The sequence below is a fragment of the Excalfactoria chinensis genome, chromosome 4 (assembly GCF_039878825.1).
Source record: "Excalfactoria chinensis isolate bCotChi1 chromosome 4, bCotChi1.hap2, whole genome shotgun sequence".
In the NCBI taxonomy this organism is placed as follows: domain Eukaryota; kingdom Metazoa; phylum Chordata; class Aves; order Galliformes; family Phasianidae; genus Excalfactoria; species Excalfactoria chinensis.
In genome coordinates this window covers 7,616,499-7,637,418 of record NC_092828.1, presented here as the reverse complement: position 1 = coordinate 7,637,418, position 20,920 = coordinate 7,616,499, and the positions used below count along the sequence as shown (strand labels likewise).

General features: G+C 41.9%; 1 protein-coding gene across 1 annotated transcript; it reads right to left on the bottom strand.

Moving 5' to 3' along the window:
* Positions 1–6,412: 6,412 nt before the first annotated feature.
* LOC140252296 (NELL2-interacting cell ontogeny regulator 1-like) lies at positions 6,413–15,802 on the bottom strand. Its single transcript, XM_072336796.1, has 4 exons — positions 15,770–15,802; positions 13,477–13,621; positions 11,642–11,730; positions 6,413–7,115 (listed from the first exon to the last, which is right to left on the bottom strand). Exons 2-4 carry the CDS (start codon positions 13,601–13,603, stop codon positions 7,044–7,046), a joined length of 288 nt encoding a protein of 95 aa, XP_072192897.1. The 5' UTR covers positions 13,604–13,621; positions 15,770–15,802; the 3' UTR covers positions 6,413–7,043.
* Positions 15,803–20,920: the final 5,118 nt, after the last annotated feature.

Sequence of the window (20,920 nt, the reverse complement as noted above, 5' to 3'; positions counted from 1 at the left end):
GATAACTTCCAGAAATCACCTTCAGCAAAGCTGAAGAAGAGAGCAGGAAAGTACTTGAACGACCTCCTTTGCTATTACATTCACTATTGCGTACCTCTGTGACTACACTATGGGTGTAAATTTACCTTGAAGGATGAGAAGATTCCAGGAGAATCATAGGAGTGCATCTGCTGTCTGAAGGTCAGAGTGAATCCTAGAGGGCTGCCAGAAATATTTAGTCTTTATTTCCTCTTTCCGTCCAATCTATACCTCAGTACCCCATGCTAACAAAAAATAAAAAGGGTTTCCTGCAAAATAATCAGAAACATCCAGATATTTATTAGAAAGATGATTAGTGAGGACAGACATCTGGTAGCTCCCTACAAAGCCATTAATTGACTTCTAAATGTTACAGGTACTGAAAATTACAACTTTGTAATGAAAGAACAGACTGTATACATCAAATTGCTAACCAGAAAGGCCTGAGGTAAATACGTTTGCACGAAAGGAAGATGCAGGCAAGTACTTGAATGTTAGAACTCTGTTATCAGGGTCATGGGTACACAAGGCCAAGTTAGCAAAGTTAATCTCAGCCCGATGTGCAATGCTAAATCATTGTCTGTTAGTATGGCCACGAGTCCTTTGCTGAACTCAGAAGAAAGCACAGAGACAGAAGAATTTGGGTCTGGTTACTATTACTTGAATACCAGAGTGGCAAGAGAACACAGGAATATCACCAGGATGGTCAAGAAAAAAATGTAATGCAAATACTGAGAAGCACAAAGGCCTTGTGGGTAGGGAAAAGCCAAATTTAATCAACTTCAGGCCATTTTCTGCTATGGGGTCACACATCTGTGAGAAGAAAGGCAGCAAAACTGCTACAGGGCCCACAGAGCTGGCTGGGTAACTGCCCATAGTTAGCTGTGAGTCACCATCAGCAAGGAGGGAAGTGTCTCATTGGGTCTGGAAAGACTCAGTTCAAGGGTTATTTGGCATTTTGTTATCCACCTGGGTGTTCAATAAGATAGGTGATTATTTAAGAAGTAGTACCAGCTTAGGAGGTCATGAGAAACACTAGGAGAAAAGACTAGAATTGCAAATCATACAGACAAGCTGGAAAAAAAAAAAAAGCCTAAAAACAGAATAAAATTTGATAAAGATGAGGACAAGGTGATACACTTCATCAGTAATAATCAGGAGCTCCCATTTAGAATGGGGAACGGCAAGTGAAGTGGCACTTCTATGGAGAAGTTGGGGAATCATGAGATGAAATCAGTCTGCAACATTCTGTCATTGCCAAAAACCAGGCAGTTTTATCAGGATGTACAAAAAAGAGTGCATGAGCTCATACCCTGTCCATCACAAGGTCTCAACGGTTGTACTACATCTGGTTTGGTCACTGCAATGCAAGAATGGTAGGAACTAACAGAAATGACTGAGATTTAGGAGTCGTGCTCTCCCAAAACAGCTGGAAGAACTGAGCTTTGTGGGCTGAAGGAGAGAAGGGGACATGAAATGTCTTCAGGAATACAGAAGGCTGTTGTAGAGAAACCATAATTCTGAGTGTCTCTGAAGTACTGGACAAGAAGCAAGACGTTAAACTTTATCCAGAAGGCACCACCAACAGCCCTAGAAAACCTCTTTATGGTAAGAACAGCACTGTAATGGATTGCCTGAGAAAACAGGGGGATATTTAAGACTGTAGGTAAATTTTACATCTTTTAGGAATAGCATGGGGGTGGATGGCCCTGCAATAAGACAAGAGGTAGACTGGGTGATTTCTTTTACAGTTCCTTTCCTGCTTGTTGTGATTCCACGTATGATTATGAAAATCATTTTGCTTCCCAAGTTGCTACTTCTCAGCTGCCTGTGAAGCAACTCCAGCATAAACAAGAACACCCCTGGGAGAAAAATACTGCCTAGCAAATAGCATCTGAAATTCTCCTTCCTCAGTTAGAAGGGCAAAGGCAACGCTTTTCTGGTCTAAACAAGTAAGGTGTCAAGAGAGCATTCCCATTTTGGGATGGGTCACTGATAAAAGAATTCAGAGTCATTTGGCTGCAGGGCAGCTGCCAGGATCCACAGGGTCCTAGCAGTCATTTGTTTTGCAGATGAGTTGAGGGCTGACAGGCTGGTGCACTGTAGATGCTTCAACACATAAACAGAATATACTGTATTGCTTTGTTCTGACAGATATCTCAAGCCCCAAGAAGGACTGAAAATCAAAGCATCTTCTGCATGTTGCGCTTTACGCCATGAGACAATGATTCACCTTGGCTCGATGGCTCAGATAATCTCATGGCTTTAAAAGTAAGTCAGAGTTCTGGCAGGGAAAAAAGAAGTCTCCCTCACGTGAAATGAGTATTTTGCTCTGGTCATCACTGCTTGACAAGTTCAAGCCCTTCAAGATTCCAACCACAAGCCCTGGTCAGACTATGAGGCTTTGAGACACTGCAGCTGTTCCAACAAAGCCCACATGATGCTGCAAAACAAGGATGTGGCAGCAAACAGGGAGCAACGATAGAAATTTAGCACCAAGACACCCTTCAGTGCAGGAAATAATCAACTCAGAAGGGCCTCTTGTACCACGGTGTAAGATCTGGAGAAAGATCCAAGCTTGATCAGTTTGCCAAAAACCCAGTGAAGCCAAGGGTGCAAAGCATCTCGAGGCAATCCCTACAGCCCGGAATGCTACACAGGGGGGGCAGCAGGCAAGATGTTGTGAACTGAAGGTCAGTTCATGATTTTGCTTCCAATAAAAATGTAGGAACCACTGGCAAAATGTCAGAGTTCTCCTTGTTTACATTTGAAGGTTTGCATCGGACAGCTGCAAATCCAGCAGCTGCTCACTGTGCTAGACAGGGTATAAGCTTACAGCATAGGCAAGAGTTCTGCATTACACGTCCACCCACAGCCTGAGCACCATGGATGGTAAAACTGATCTATTTGCCCTGCTACCACTGGTATTATCCCTGTCTGGGAAGATAAAAACATGTTATTTTTACTTGCTTGAGAACTGCATGTGAAAGTCCCTTCTGAGTTCTTGTGTTCAGGGAGCAGATGATGCTCAGGAAGTACCTGCTGGCATCTTTTAAGTGATGAGGGTTTGGGCAGATCATTCTGTGGCTACCAAAACCAGCATGGCAGGTCTCTGAGCAGCCTGCATGTGCAGACAGAAAGGGAAGGTGAGAAGGTTTCATTTTGTGTTAGGAAAGCTGCTGATGTTTAGGACACGTTTCAGCCCTCTGTGGGTAAAATACAGTTTGATTTTACGTCATACATGAACCATACTTCAAATGTGCAATATACTGGCTGTCAGATGGCATTTAAATGTTGCTCAGCTCCCTCTTCAACACAAGACTGAGCTGTGCATTAGTTATATTCAGTGCTGATGGCTGAAACAAAGTGCTTTCCACACACACTGGATGCTTTATGACACTGTAGCCATAGTCCAGGAAGAATTCAAGAGGTACATGTATCAAACTTACCACATGGGTGATTTGATCTGATGATTTGTCTCTAGATGGGGAAGAGAAATAACCCACACTGCCCAAAGATTTGAAAGTCAATTCATAGCACTAAAGATTACTTCCAATGAACTGTAAGCATTCACAAATGCTAGCAACTTGGATTCTGGTCCCAAAGTTTCTGCCTGTCTCTGGCCCATACATTAACCTGTCAAGTTTCAGAGTAAAACCATTAATTAGATCTTTCTCAGATGGTCATCTTTTTAGGTTGTGGGTGACAGCTCAATAGATACAACCTCACTGAACCTGCAATCACTGGAAACTTTAAAGTTAGCTGGGATTTATCCATAGTAAATCATCAAGTTTCACCAGCTTCTGTGAAAAAGCCACAACAAAATGACAAATTTTATCAATATAGTCTGATAAATGACAGTTGTTTTGCTCAAAAGTTAGCCCAGATTTGACATATAAATGTGCTTGATGATAGCACATCCATTAATTTGGACTAGACACAATCTTTGTTACACAAACAAGCTCCTACACTTCCTGCTTGCTTCTTAGAAGAGCCACGTAAAGTATCTAATAATCACACCAGATTAGCATGCATGGAAATCTCTTTGCACTTAAAGCAAAATAAAAGCTGTGATTTATCTCTTCTTTCTGCAACAATCAACGTGAGACCCAAACTGACACTTCACAGAGGAAAAATACAGCCCTGCAACTCTTTTTTACTCCCTTTTTAAATTGTTTTAACTTCCTAACATTTGGGAACTTGAGGGCCTTGAAAACACTGTTTTACCAATTCCCCATAACACTACAAAGCTATAGTTGGAATGGAGTAAGGCTACAGAATATTCACATGGAGATTAAACTGCAAACCTATGCCTAAAGACAAATACTTTGTCTAAACTAGAGCAACAGTCCAGCCTATTTTACATTATGAATTGTCTAAGTTAGCAACACCTGAAGGTACGATGGCCACCACCCAGTGCTATACACAATTTGTTTGTTCCAATTTGTTTGTGCTTTCAGTGCAGCCCCAAAGCAATGGACAACTACATAATGCAGTATATGGAAAGAAACAGGACAAGGTGAATAGTGAGAAGTATGTGTGCATGTACTGATGGCCCTGTCAAATGCATACAAAAAACAGTTTGGGGATCTTTGGAATTTTGAGTAAAAAAGAAATCCTTGTAGGATGCACAGTGGTAATACCAAGTACGACAAGAAGAGAAGGTCAGCCTGTTTGTACTAATTCTTTCTAGCCCTCAAGCTTCCATTTCTCAAGGCAAGGCCATAGGGCAGAGAAAGAAAATGAGGCAGGACTGGGTTTATGTGGTACAAAGGAGATTCTACTATCTGACTAATTGCAGAGATCCTTCTTGGCAGTAGGCAAATGGTTTGCAGCACCATTTCCATCCTTGCAAAAAGGAAACATTACTCCTGCAACATACAGGGCTGCAGAAGCATGGCCACTGACCTACTTAAGGGAGGTCTGTGTTATGAGTTTAGGAAGCAGAGTTCATTTCTATACACAAGGACAACTGCACCAGATCACACCACAGATCATTCTATGGCTAGCACCTTATCCTTGGCAGCACCTATTTCTGAGGATAGTATAAAACAATGTCTTCCTAAAAAGCTATTAAATGGCAACAACTCATGGGTCAGGGACCTCTTGAGCGCCTTTCTTTTTTACTTGAAATCCAAAAGTTGGTATTTTTAAATGTAACAGTCTGCAACAGAGTTTTCAGGCTTGAGTCTGAACATCTGCTTCTTAAACTCATACCAATATTTAAAATCAGCAACATCTCATAGCAAATACTTCCACAACTTACATACGCAGCAGTCATTCTTCTATTTGCTCTGACTCCGCCACCAGCTGGTTTCAATTCACTGCACTCCTCTTGTATGGGAAGGGGCAGCAAGCAGTCATTCTCAGGACACTCATGGTTTTGTAAACTGCTGTCATCTCTTTCTTCAACCATCTCTTGTCCACACTGCAGATTCCTGATTTGTTCATTGCACATTACTATGTATAATCCTTGTCACCTTTGTCAGCAGTTTGCTTGGCTCTGCTGTATTCTTTCACTCTCATCTCTTGCCACTGTGTCATGTTAAACCTGAGAATATATACTCAAATCATTCAAAGTTTTGTTCACTTGCCCAGAACAGACATTCTGGTTGCTGGGTGTAATGTCCAGACCTCCTTGCCAATCCTTTTCTATAACTGTGTGCCATGTCTGTTGTTTTCTGTTCTCCTTCTATTATGATGGTTTTGAACAAGCAGTGACAGAGGACAGTTGTTCAAAACTAAATTAAAATAGATAGGGTGGGTTGTGAAGAAGCATGCAGCAATTACCATGAGCAAATTCCTGGTTCTGATGCATCTGATGCAGGCTGAAAAGAGTCCCTAATTTTTCATACTCTGAGCAAAAGAATGAGAAAGTTATTCCCTTTCCCCTGCCTACAAACAGGGAGGGAGATATCAGTGTTGCTCAGCACCACGTTCACTCACTCCACAGTAGGTGGGAATGCCACACATTGCTCCTGCAGGGCTGTCAGCTGGATCTAGAGGAATGGCAGACCTGAGGAATATCAGTTGAAGCACCCACTCCTGCAGCAACTTACACACAATCCTAAGGATGGGGGCCGGGGATCCACCAAGAAATTCCTGGGCTTAGAGAGCAAGTAATGCCAGAATCAAAAGGGGAACAAAGGTTTCACTGGAAAGAAAAGCCAAGGCACATCCAGAGCAAGCAGAGGAACAAAGCCAAGCTAGAACAAGATGAGGAAGACCTGACTGCAGCAAAAAACTCTGAAAAGCTATTCTACTCTAATCAGAATCAGCTGAAGCCCTCTAAAGGAGGCTTTACTCCTGGCAGAGCAGTATTTGTATGTTCCCTCTTATCTACCTGCAGTAAAGTCCCACCAGGTTAGTTAGAGAGGTAAGGCCACAGGCAGGATTAAATTAAATACTTTAATTGAAGACAGTGACACTCTTACACAGGATGTCAGAAATTCAGCACTAACATACAAGCTGTTCTGGTCTAAGCACAGCACACATATATCTCCTCATAATGCATGCCTCTTTACAGCCAACAGGATGTCTGAACGTGGTCACAGTGTAAACAACAAACAGAACGGACTTCCATCACCTTTAATATACTGGCAAAGCCCACAGAGACCACAAATACTTGTCTCAATATAGCTGGGTTAGTTGTCACAGAGATATGCTCTAACATGTTAGAGACCAAAACCAGCTGCAAGCATCTCTAGTGCATTGTTGGCTCTATTTATGTCGTGGTTACACTTGGCCAACTCTGATTTAAAAATCAAAGCAAGCAAAATTTTCCCCCGCTTTAGCACCAAGTAGCAGATTTACTGAACTGAGCCCTTACTGGCAATGCAGTGATGTGAAAAGAGAGGACTATTTAAAAACCATCAAACAGAACAGACACGTAAGACACAACCCCCTCCCCCCAGTTTCCTCAGTATAGTGGCATGTACGTGTTTGCAACACGAACTCCAAAAGGCTGCTTCATACAGCTGCGTTTTAAAAACCACTGAGCAGGTGATACAGCTGGTCTCCTGGATTCAGTTCAGCAGATTTGCAGTTACACAGTCACACAGATTTCTCTTTTCCACCTGAAGAAGCAGTGTTTCTGTCTGTAAGAGGAAGGGACAAAAGCAACACCGAAAATGAAATGTCAGCTCTATAAAACCACTTAGCTCCCAAAGAAAAATCAATTTCACTTCTGTCCTGAAATTGGGAATTAGTTGTACGAGATGAGTCTTAGCCCATCAATGAGACATATTGCTTTCAGGCTACAAAGTAATTTAACTTCTGCATGATTAATTGGCATACAAACATGGCAGCACTTCACATGATATGAAGAAATTCAGCCTGGTAACCAATCATTTTTGGTTCTGATTTGTCTTCCTTACAGCCTTACTTCAATTGTGCACACTGGAGCATAAGCTATGAAGTTAATGAAAGGCCTAAGAAAAATACAAAAATCTACCAGGAATTCTCTTTCATTTAAAAACAGGCTCAAAAAATTAAATGTAGAGTACTGCAGTCTGGTCTAGCTACTGAAAGTTGCACAGAGAAAGCAAGATATAATTTACCCCCTTTAACTTTTGTTTCACTACTGTTATAGTTAACATACTGTTAGCCTAAAACAGACAATAGGTGCTGAGTTGGCATATGGATTTATAGTTAAAACATGTGGTGGGACTGCAGGCTTCTTGAAAAAAGGGAGTCCCAAGCTTGAAAGAAATCCCTTCACCTGAATCAGGATTGCTGCCTGCAGGGTTTTCTGGAGCAACAAGAGTGGACTGGGAACTTCCCTGAGCAGGATACGATCTGAAATGCCTGCACCTGTGCAAGAAAGAGCTGAGAACCAGGGAAGGGACAGCACAGCTGCATAAAGGAGATTTGTGAATCCTTCTGCTCTAGCGTACACACATTTTGCTTTTCCTGTCTGTGTTGAGGAACATGTGGCATCAGTGGATGCATGATGGAGCACAGTGCTGCCAGACAGCAAGATCACATCCCTATCCATTATACGCAGCCATCTCTGTCTATCACGATCTGAAGTTGTATTTGGGAATCAGTGTGATCCAAGATAGAACTTCCTCCTTACTGGTACGGGACAAACCAGCTGTGCAAATCCACTTACCAAATTACCAGTTACTGCCTTAAGCAGTTACATGAAAAGGGGCACTATAAAGACTATCAGATCTAAATGCCAACTAAACCCACCCTTCATCTGCCTTTCTTGTGATTTTGGTATCAGATGTGATGGCCTCATGATTAAAGGCTATTTTTTAAAGTTATGACATCTATTGACCTGCAGCAGCTAAATTCACTCAGAGAAGAGCTGGGCTACAACATTCTGCTTAACGCCTTCCTTTTCAGTACAGGGAGATGCATCTATTGGGCAGGTCTTTTTCTCAGCTGACAAATCTCTCATCACAGCCCTGTGGTATTATCTTAAATCAGATATCACTTTTGATCATTTCAGCTACCCTGCAAGACTGAAAAGATCTGATTAGACCTTGCTAATTACCTGAAAGATGCTCAACCACCACCCTCTAACCATCTCCTCGACATCTTTTGCTGTGGTTTGAATATGGGAAGCTGACAGCTTTGGAGTTAAGCCTCAAGGCTGCTTACCATCTTATCTATCTTTAATAACATTTCCAAGCTTTGTTTTTACTTTCATGGGTACATCTTACTTAACGGGCTTTGAATGTTCCAAATAACCACTGACAGTTTAGAAAGAAATAAAGAACAGAATGAATGGCACTAAGTGCATCTTTAATGACTATTTTGTGAGCACGATTATAAAGTCATTTGCACAGAGATTTGTTATTATCCCCTTTGTGGATCAAAGCACACCAAAGAAAGACAACAAAAAACAGGGCAAGGCTCAGATTCTCAGCCTACAGAAAAACTATTAGCCAGCTAAATAATAATAATAATAAATAAATAAATAAAAAGCAGATGCAGAGCTTTTTAAAGCTGTAATGCAACAGCCACTGGGCTGGATATGTTTTATGGGAGCTGTTTTATTGCCTGTTCCCTGCTGGTCTCTGTCTTGAGCAACTTGCAGATGCAGTAGGGGGCTGTCTGTATGCTACTGGAATTGTTTTGATGGTCGCAGCAGTACAAGAGCCCTCTCCTGGTTCATGATCAGAGCTGCACCTGCCAGATGCTGTTATTAAGTGGAAAATCAGGGGTATTCCCACAGAAGATTCCTCAGAGTTGTTTATTGCAGCTAAAACAATCCAGTTTGAAGCCTGCTCCAAGGGGCCAGCAGCAACAAATGGGTGGATAGTAGTATGTGGAAGGGCACAAACAAATCTGGTACCTGCACAGGTAGCTGCCAGCCCTTGGAGGTGGTCTGTGAGCCTTCTCTCGCTGCATGAGGAAAATGCATCCAGTCTATCAATCAGTAAGTGATCATCGCCTCAGTGTAGGTTACAAGCATTGCTTGTCTTGTAAAACGAACAGGATATAGCCTATGACCTCTATAAAAAGTTATCTGACCTACGCTGGAGTCATTCTGCTTTGTTAGACGCCACACAGATCAACACAGGGCCAAATTAAGTGTGAAAACTCTGAGCAGTGCAATAAAACTACAGAGTTTCCACTGTTAAGAACAGCAGAGTGAGATTTGCAGGCGGAAATTAATGGGAATTTCCTCTCTAAGCTTTTGGGAATCCCTCCCCCTCCAGCACAGTTAAAAGCTGTTCAGTCATCAACTAAAATTCCTACCTGCAAACAAAAAAGAATTTTTCAAGGAAATGAGTGTCTCCAGTGGGAATATTAACAAAGGCCATTGTATTTTTGGGGCAGAAAAATTTGCCCCACTCAGCAGCAAAACAGATCAAAACAGTCAAATGTAAAACATATACGTAGCTGAAAGCAATTGTCTTAAAATACTCAAATTGCATCAAATTGGGCTACAGCAGAATAAACACAAGAATTGAAGCACTGTAGGCAGCATTTCTATGATCCAAGTAGTCCTCAGTAAATATTTCGATGTCTTTTGAAGATGTAGGCAGAACTTCTTCATAACTGGGATAGGACTGTTCTATCCAGAGACAGTGAAGGATTTCAATGTGGATTCAATTGTTTGGATTTGAAAGTGGTAAGAAAGAGAGAGATCTGTGGCAAGAACGTATCATGAAGCCACTTTTCCAGGCTTGATGTCAAACCTACAACTGTGAAACTCAACTCTAGGATATTCCTTTCCAACTGAACCTTTTTTTATAGCCTCGTTTCCTTTCCTTGGCTGTCTTTTATTTTGAAATAGTAAAATGCAGTTGCAATTTTGGGGCTCAGCTGCTCTATCCTCATTATTAGCTTTCAGCTTTGGATGTCTATATTTTACAAAGCTTCACTCCCATCACGCAATCTGTAAGAATCATAAAGGTCACCTCCATAGCCCAACAACCAGAGAAGATTTTTGCACTCAAGATATTTTTGAATCAAGATTTAGAAATTCTAGCAAAAAGTTCAGAAGTTTTTAACAGAAGAATTTGTGATAGAACCACTTTTCAACACAGTCTGAACCTTTTGTTTTGGCTGTATGCAGTACTCAGACGTATTTGTTAATAAGATTTATTCATGAAAGAGCCCAAAATGTATTTGACCTGTAACTATTGAACAGATTTTGTTTAACTGCAAATTCGCTACATATGAATTTGGTTTTGCTTGAATGTTTGTTTTCTGTAGCACGTCACAATTCAAACCATCTTTATTCCTGCAGCAGCATTTTCATCATGTGCTCAGCTTGGAGTTACTTCAAAGTATTCTTCAGAAATGTCAGTTTGCAAGCGTTGAACTGCGAATGACCTTGACTGTAGATTAGAAGCACAAAGCAGTTTAAATGCCTTCTGCTGAAAAACCTGTGCAAGATGCAGATGCAGCACTTCATCTAAAGGGTACATGGGAGGTGGGGGAAAAGATACCCTACTAAGACTGCTATCTGACAGCAGCTGGGATGCAGCTGGACACTGCAGGCTGCAGTAGCAAGACTCAACTTCTCCCATTGAAGGGGGATACTTGGCAAATTCTCCACCCTAACTACAAGCCAAGCAAGTTCTGTTTTTGATGCTGTTCTGATTTGTGGCATGCTTCATCTTTAAGGAATCAATGCGATGTAAAAAAATAATAATTAAAAATTCTATGAGATGATGTTTCCTCCCTTAGCCTCCCTCCTAGGACAGAAACATGTGCAATAACATATTTTATTTTAATGTGTTTTTTTGTTTGAGCTGACTCTCTCCTTTTGGGCAATAAGACTGATGTTCTGACCTTACCCTCCCTAGCACAAAAATTCATGTGTGCACTCAGCATTTGGAATGAGACTTGCAGTGCTAATAGCTCTAACTTATCCAAGAGAAGGACAGAGAGCTTAGGTCTGCCAGTTTGCTTTTCACTAAGCTTCCTAGTTTCTCTGATAAACCAACTGAGAATTTCACAGGTTACTGCTTGGAGGAACGAAATCTGATTACTCAGCCTCACCTTAGAAGACAAGACATTACAGTCAAGTGACAGAGTCCAGTGCAAAATGCACCCACTTTATCTACTTCTATCCACAGCATTTTCTTCCATGATAAAATATAAAATCAAAACAAGAAACAAAATAAGACCAAAAAGAAGCTGAATGTTTCCTTACCCGTGTGTCTAGATTATATGCTGTTTTCTTTAAATCCTGCAGAGCCCTCTGCATGAACTCGAATGCATGGCAGTCAACACAGGGACGGCCTAGGAAAGCATTTAGGAGAGAGCATGAAGTACTAAGCAGAAGAAATAAACAGTGATTCTGAGCATGATGAATTACAGAAGAAGGTCCACAGTGAATATTGACATGAGTACTCCTAAATAATCCAGATTTTTCTAAGAGGTCCACCATGATGGCCCACCCAGTGTCTCAATGGCAAAAGAATTACTTTGACAAATTTACATTAAGAAAAATCATATTTCTTTCTCCACTGCTTCCTTCGTCATTGTTCTCTACACACATCTTTTCCCTTTCCCACTATTTCTCCTCTTGTCACAGCTTGTAGAAGTGTGAACATACTAAATCTATTACTTGAGTCTTCCATTTTGTTCCACAGTCCGTGAGCACACGTTCAACCTCATCTTCTCCAGATATTCTCTCCAAAGCCATGATGCTGCTTCCCAGGAAAATTCTATCTCCTATTCTCACAAACTTGAACTTAAAACACAAAGCTAATGGAATACAATTGAGATCATTATCACTAAGATCTCTTTGACTCCAACTCTGAATACAGTACAGCTTTATAGAAAGCTAGTGGAGCAAGCAGCAGATAAACACAATGCCCTATCATTACAGGGTATTGCTGATAAGCAGAACAGATGCATTCTGGATTAACTGCACTGTTCAAGATTCTAGATAATCCACACTTATGGTCACAAGGCTTGCTTTGCCTTGATCATCATAACACAAAGCTGCTCTATAACAAACAGCAGCACAGAACCTGAACAAACAGGTTGTCTTAGAATTATCAGGCTCTACATACACTCTCATTTGATTCTCAATGCCTGTGCTTCTCTGACAACCTTACAGGAAATATTGGGCAAGTGAGGAACTCTGAGCACAGGCATAGTTTCACTTTGAAGTCTGGTAAGGAAGAAAGGATAAAACCTAGACTGAGGTTGGAATATCCTGCAGCATCTGTCAGCCTATTTTGCAAATGCACAACATTTGACTGATTACAACATGCATGTGATAAATTGGAGTGTGAGCCTCCAGCTCATGACCTGTGTGCTAACCAGCAGAGGGGGATCCTGCCTGCATGGAGACAAGGAGTCTGCCAAATTCTTTAACTGGTTAGTTTTCATTAAAACAAACAAACAAACAAAAAACAGAGATAAAATAAACATTATGAATTAAAGACTCCTCTCTCACTGCTGAATCATGACCCAACCTTAGTGTTAACATATATACACCAAATAAAAGGGAAGAACAGCACTTTCCACTTAAACTACTTGATGCATGGACCTGCCATTATGTTTATGACATAAATTGAACTCCATACAGGTTAGCAAAGGAGGTTTAGGTGGTTGAGGGTTGACAAATTGTGCTTCTGTGACACCTTCACCGTGAAATTTTAAAATAAGGACTTCTAACTCTACCAGGCATGAAACAAAAGATGAAAGTCAATGCCAGATGAAATAAATAACTCTCAAGAATGTCTCTGAAAAGTAAAGATAACGATTCATGGCAGAGAAATCTAAAACAATGAAGGAGCTGCACAAAATAAGAAGTGCAGAACATTGCTGGATTTCAGTTGCAAGCAAGACAGCAATAGGCAGGAGAAAAGGGCAAGACACTAGAGAGCCCTGGATGAAGAGGGAAAACAGCACATATTTCAGATCACAGTTTTAAACCAATATAAACAAGACACTTCCAAAACAGTCAATAATGTGGTGCCTTGCAACATTAAAACTACAATACAAGTTGTAAGAGAGCTGTATGGTACATACTTTCAGCCGGTATGGCTGTTCCTGCCTCTTGATCAGATCTAGCAGGCTCCATGAGAAGTAGTGCAGCCACAAAAACTAAAGGAACTGTAAGGACCGGTCTTCTCAGAAGGCAGGGTACCAGCATCATGGGAACGGGTGCTTCTCTCTTTATCAAGAGACAGAAACAAGACAGGGAGGAACATTACAAATACAAGGCTCTTGTTGCAAGGAACTTTCTGTTCCTGATGGCTAAAGCAATGGCAGTTCTCCTCTGAAAGAAAAGAAACAAACAAACCAATTTAAAAAAAAGTAATCAAAAGATCTACAACACAGGCAGAAGTTCCCTGTACTTTTCCAGAGTAGCGTATAAAACCCAACTGGGAATATCCATAGTTGTGAAGAAGACCAGAAGTCGCTGGTTTTGGATTCATGTGAAGGCCAGGATACCAACAACTTCGCCCATGCTGTGACATCAGCCTTGTTCATAACTGTACAGTCAGAAACCAGAGCACGAATCTGGACTGCTGGCTTGCTGTTAGACACCGAGATCTGGCTTGTAAGGATTTTTTCTTGGAGCTGCCTGAAATTGACCTGAACCTCAAAATGTGCTTCTTTCCCACTGGTTTGCGTCACTGATATACTATCTTTTTACAAGTACAATAACTACAGTTAATTACTGTCATTAACTGCCCACCACATTCATCATAAAATCTTACTCCAGTATGAAAGCAACTGAAGGACAAGACTTCTGTTAAACCTCTGCAAATTCATAGGTAGAGCAGCGAATACATCAAAACTCTTTGAACTTCTGTTTCCCTCTCCAATCCAAGCTCCAGATAATTTGCAGTCACCTATTTGTTCCCAAACATCACAGCCAGGCCACACAATGTCCCGAAGACAGCTATAATCTGGTCCTGCAACACCCACCCCTGAATACAAACGTTAAATGTTTGATAAGTACAAAGGCATCAAACAAAGTATTTTCTTGACCCAACAAGTAAACTGTTCAGATCAAGAGGAAACACAGGAACCTTGGATTGGCTCAAGCTGCAACTGCCTGTTAAAGATTTCAATCACAAGCTTCAAGCACCCAAACTAATAAGGTGATCCTTAGTTCAGCCAAGTTTACCGTCTGGTCCTGTGCGTTCAAGGAAAGGGAAGAAAGAATCAAATAAGATTGTAACAACACAATAAAATCCATACGAATCATTTCTTTAGCTAAGTTCAGGAAAGCAGGACAACTGACCATTTGTTCCCGATTTTTAAGTAGGTACCTACTAAACAGAAGGTGCTGCATATGAACATCAAGTGCATGTGTGCTGATGGCAAGAGAGCAGAATTCCCCTGAAGAGCTATTTCACATTCAGAAGTGCAATGGAAGGAGACAGAAAGGAAAAGGTTTTTGCCCTCATCTTGCCACAGATACAGAATTGAACAAGTCTACTCTTTGATCCATACCAAGTCACTATTTCAGACACAGCTCTCCGAAGCTGAAAACTCTGTACAAACACTTGCAGCCTGTGCAAACCAGCAGTTTATTCGGGAAAGGTGCAGCCCTACACACATCCCCTTCCTGTGCATCTCAGTCTAAACGTAGGATCAAAGGGCGGCTCAGAAGAGAGACACACATGAGCACATACAGAGTAATGAATATATTTGTGCTCATATCAAGCAATGCATCTGATCATTTCTGTAACCACAAAACAGGGTTTCCTATTCCTCCCACTATTTAGAAGTGAGCAAACGTGATCCTTTTTCTTATTTCTACAATCCTTAAAATAAAGGGATTAAAATCCTAACAAGTGGCTTGGTTACTCCGTTTTAATTAACGATGACCTGAGACCAAAGCAAGTATAATCAAAGACACCAGGCTTCACAACAGGAGGCAGCAGTGTTTCCAAGTATCAGTACATCAGGACGGTATCAATCTCCTTCCAAAGCACCTAATGCAGAAGCCTGCTGGTCATCGAAGTCTGTTCTCATAGTCAACTATCAGTGCTACAGAGGTTCAAAAAAACAAGGCAGACAGCTCAACTTTTTTCAGGGTACCTCACACACCACCCCAACCTCACCTCAGCTTCCTGTGTGAGCCGTGTTGCCAAATAATTGCTCCCTGAGTGCAGCAGTTACCTCAGGCCACATCTAACAACTGCCTCTCAGTAATTCTATGGGAATCTGCTGTCTGTGAGGAATAATCATGACAGGCTTCCAGGGTGGTCTCTCTCTGCAGCGTAACCAGGAACAGAGACATGTGCACGGTCCTCTTTGTAAGAGAAAAGTCACCCCCTCCAACAAAGGAAAAAAATATCAGTACCTGATCTCTCTCTTGTCTTTGTGGTGGTCTCTTTGAAATGGCCGCTGCAAACTGCTAACAGAACAAGTGCAGCTTTCTGAGCATGTGCACTGTCTCTTTTTAACCTTCCCTGAAAGAGGTTATTACTATGGGGAGATTTCTGCCATGGCAACAATGCAGAGCACTGCAGCACAGAGCACAGATTTAAAGAGGAACAGGCTCTGTCTGCCAGGTCTGGGAAAGAATTGTTTCTGCTTTGACATGGCCCTGCTGTGGGTTTGCTTTTTAAAGCTGGGCCATTTGAATCAGCTTACTTCAGTCCAGTGAATGGTCTTCCCCCCGTCAGCTCAGCTGGATGCAGTGCCTAATTCAAGCAACATGCTTGCTCATACCTGAAAATAATCACGACATATTATACCTGCTTTGTGGGAAACTAGGAATAGCTATTTGGTTGTATGCAAAAACTGCAGTGCACGTCACAGCTGAGATTTTGGGGAAGGCCAGGAACCGTTCAGTTCACAGTATGCCACGTGAAGGGTTCTGGGTTACAGGGCAGTAAACACTCATACATGCCTCCCTAGATGTTTCTGCAATCCCAGCCTCAGAGCCATCAGAAACAGCTGCAAGTCAGAAGGCATCAAACTCCGAAAGGGAACCAGAGTCCAAATTCAGAGTAAACTTCACCTCCCTTTTTCAGCCTGCATCTCTGTTCTTCTCTAAGTATCTCATGAGGCATATTCCACAACAGAACACTGAGGGTGCTCTTGTTGAATGCAGTGCAGGCATGAAACACAGATGATCAAGTACTCTCATTAAAGCAAAGCTAATTTCAGGGGTTTCCCCATCAGAAATTAGACACTTCCAGTTGTTGTTCAAGTGATTGAGCACAGCTGAGGGCAGCTGCAGTGCTGGGAAGCACGTATAGATCTTCTAAGGGATCATGCTCTGTGTCTTAAAGGCTCTTTATGGCAAAATCTAGGGGGCACACAATGCTCAGGAATGCTGGGGACTATCTACAGTTTCCCAGAAGCAGAAAGTCCTTTTTCAGAGTTACAAATTGCTGGCTAACGTTTTTCTTTCCAACATGCTTCATATCCTGTCTCTCTTGTATAGCCCTGTTGAATGTTTTCGCTCCCGTTAATTCAACTTTTCAAGTCAGACACTGATATTTCTAGTTGTTCAGTGTGCAGCTACGATGTGATATGAAGATCCTGCATCCGTGGGCAGTGTCAAGGGAGGATTAACTTCAGCACTTCCATTCTTATACATTAAAAATCCAGAAAGAAGGGGAATATAATTTTTAGAGACTGTTCTTTTGGGCAAACAAGATTTAGCACTGTTCTGGCAGAGATAACCATCTAGGATTTGGTCTGATTAAGGGTCTGTTATACACAAATCACAAATGCCAAACTTTATTCATGGTTATTGTCAGCCATCTAATCTCACTACCCGTCTTCTTGATAAATAACATACATACATGCATATATACATATTGATATGCCTTTTCTTAACCTGTGTTCTTGATCGTTCCAAGTAAATCTTACTTTGTTCTCCCAGCTCCTGGTCCCATCTCTATCACAGTGATATCAACAAGCAGGCAGCCTCTGGCAGTCTGGGTGTTACCCCAGATTCATTCCCCCAGGCAATGGGCTCCTGACTCCTCACTAAATGCAAAAAATCTGCATCTGTCCTTCCTGGCTGCCAAGTTCCTTGCTCTAATTATCTCATACCAGCTGCTGAGACTCGCTTCTTTAGCTGTCCTGAGCCACGAGGACTGACCTCCTTTTTGGAGTTTTCATCACATTTCCCTTTCGCTCACCTCTCCCAGTACCATGCAGAGCACCAGCTTTTCTCTCCACTGAGGCTCATTACTTTATCAAGTGAAAAATATTAGTTTACCGAAGTGGAAGTTTTCCACAGAGAAGAAAGTAACCTGGTTTTAGGATATTTCTACTTGAAAAAAAAAAAATTGTTCTGGGGGAAAAAAAATCATTTTGACATTTCAAATCGATTGTTTCTGGCTTTGTGCTTCAAAATTATTTCCTTCTCAAACCTACGCTAAATTGAGTAAAAATATATTTCATGCTCAGTTCATGAAATTGAAGAGTGGGAGCAGCTCTTGTCTTAGGGAGATTAGTGCCCACCCTCACCAAAATGGTGTAACTGTGACAAAATCGCTCTGATTTGTTCTTCTCTCATGTTAGAATTGTAGGCGGAGCAGATGTTAGCCCTAGGGCATTCAGATTTCATCCCCAAGGTCTGCAGCTGCTTGGCACTGCACAGCACACTCAGGGGGATTTTGCTGGCAGTGCCTGAAGCAGCAGCTTGGTCTGGGCACTGATAGTGGCACTGGGTGAGAACTGGAAGCTCCTGTCTGCTCTGCTGCCCTGTGGGATCGTTCACCAGGCGAGCAGTGAGAACGCACAGCTTCATTTTGTGATGAAATCGAACATAATGGATTTCTTCTTGAGAGCCCCAGCAGCTAAAAAACATCGAAGCACTGTTTCTGAGGTTTCCATTTTTCATCTTGATAGCAAATGTTTTTATACTATAAATATTTCTGTGGGATTGATAGAAAAGCTCAAGCTTTTCCTCTAAGCTACCACTTGGTCTCTCCCTGGCTCTTAAATCTAATTCTCTGTCACAGCAGAAAACTCTCTTCTCTCACTAAAGATAACACATTCCATCACTTCTTCTGCAGACACCTCTATGCTTTCTCACAGCCTGCCCTCTAAATCATGGTAAAAATCTCCCCATAGAGGTGCCATCTCCACTTGCATCAAAGCCCCTTTAAAGCCTTCCCTCTGCCACAAATCCTACAAAGCCTGGCAGAGCCTGGTGAGAAAGCTGGCTGTGAGTTCTGCTGCTATGCAAATGTACTGCATCGAGCAATTTCTGCCTCACACCTCTTCCCAGCTCCCACCTTGCCATCCACCCCACCGAACTGCTGGGCTGGATGCTGCAGGGCAGGGCCTTTCCCTGTCAGCATGGCACCACGCGGCTGCAGCGCAGGCTGAGGCCTTGGGGCAGATGTGAGGAATAAGAACACTGAATGCATCAAGCCATCCCACACAGACACCTGAGCTATTTGCAGAGTGAGGCTCTTCTTGCTCTCCTTCCAATGTAAAGCTCTTGGGAGGCATCAGAGTGACCAGATGAAGAAATGGAGTTTTCCTTTGCTCCCCTGACACGTCTCACATAACTTGGTCATGGCAGTGGTTCCTCCTCCCTTTTCCCTGCCAGTAATTTTAGGAATAATCTCCTTGTCAGTAATTCTGATTCCTGCAGGCCCTGTCTGTCACAGTATGGCTCATATGAAATAATTCAAGGCCCCCAAAGTGTTGAGTTCCAGCACAACCCCAGGGCTGGGCTCATATCCAACTCTGACTGCACAGCTCTCAGGAAAACCTGCCCTGTCAGAACAACTTACAGCTTTTTGGATCAGACACCAGAATAAGGTCAAATCTTTCAGCCTCTCCCTAGGATTTGAGAAGCATTTGAAGATCCCTAGGCAATCTGCAGGAAAGGTTACCATTAGCTGGGCTATCCTTGGCTTGTGCTGTTCCTATCGACCATCCTGCAAACACCTTTGGGGAAATAAACTGTGTTCCAAGTTGTAGTTGGGATGTTTCTAGGTACATAATTGTTGCAACTATTTGTCAAAGTCCACAGAGATGCATTGGCTATTTTGCAGCATCTACACAAATAAGCACACATACAAGTATACGACTTCTTGAACCAGAGAGGAATAAACTGCCATTTTTCCCAGACTTCCATTCTAGAACCAGAGCTAGAGAGCTTTCTTTTAGCTAAGAAGACATGCAGCAATACCAGTTTCCTTGAAAATGCTGCCTTGAAAAATAAAAACTGATGAAATTAAAGAAAACTAGACTGAAAAAAGCTGTAAGATAATCTAAGACCCTTTTTTGCCACAAAATATATATAGTCTGCCCCAAAATGTATATAGTCTGTACGAGGAATCTCAGTCTTCAGAACCCAGAATACTCATATTCCTCCTCTGGGAACCAACTCCTTTGCAGCCAGTCACCTGAGATTTATCCAGCATAACCTGTAGCAGCAATACCTGCATATCATTGGTAATAATTCTAACATTAAGATCTCTCTGACTTAATGGCTTAAAGATGGATGCAAATTTATGTTTGAAAACAGTATCTTTAGCGTGAGTTCACATTTACAAGATATTTCAAGCTGATAGGCTTCTCCTTTTACAATTTTCTTCTCTCTTCTACAATTTCAGTGCTAAAAATTGCAAGCTGGTTAGAGCAGTATTAACCTGATGTTGCACCACCAGCTGCTGTAGCTGCAGCTTCCAGCTAAAGGTTTACTCATGTATTCAAAATGCCTTGTTAATGAATTCCTCATTTGTGATCCAGGGATGCTTTTAGACACTGGCCAGTTACAATGAGTAATGAATATTCCCAAAGGGTCATTATAGTGGTCACCATCTTGGTTGAGATGATGGAGAACACACAGAACTACCCTTGCTCAAAGCATAACTGGTTTCAGTTTAAGTCAAGAATCATGGACCAGAGCTGGAACAGACTCCATTTGCGGGAGATCTAGAACTGGCTCTGGCTGGGATCACATACTCATTAACAGATTACACTCCTCAAGTCCTCAAGCACACTATACTACTCTTATACTACTCCTATACTACTCTTACCATCTACTAACTTAGTAGCAGCAACAACTGTCCATCTGTGATAGTACCCCCAGTGCAAAATGTGCTGTCCAAATGTTATGTAGGGCCGTTCTCGTACTGAAGGTGATAACCATCATGCACTCTGACATCCAGACAGTCTTGATTTCTAAACAATGCATCCTGGAAAATATTTTTGCTTTCTTCCACACTTGTCCTCCTGGTTGGGTTTCATTGCACAATGTGCAAACTGCAAGGATGTAAGCAGAAGGACAGTGTGTAGGCTTGAGTTAATCTGAGATCTCCATCCAATTTTACGTAGACAGATGCATGGTGGCTCGGCTTTCAGACTGTTCTTTCATTGTCCACTCCCAGTGCCTGTTAGAATACAGTAGTAGCTCATGTCCCAACAACATCCAACTCATCTTAAGAAATACCATAGCAGTTCCACAGTAGCGACACCATGTAAAATATACTTTAAGAGAGACATGAACAAATCAATCTTGTTGAGG

Bases quoted from the DNA above. Each gene is read 5' to 3' on its own strand.
- LOC140252296 (XM_072336796.1), bottom strand. From the start codon at position 13,603: ATGATGCTGGTACCCTGCCTTCTGAGAAGACCGGTCCTTACAGTTCCT. The intron at 11,731-13,476 runs GTATGTACCATA...ATGCTTTCCTAG, and splicing joins AACAGCCATACCGGCTGAAA to GCCGTCCCTGTGTTGACTGC. The intron at 7,116-11,641 runs GTAAGGAAACAT...TTCCTCTTACAG, and splicing joins CATATAATCTAGACACACGG to ACAGAAACACTGCTTCTTCA.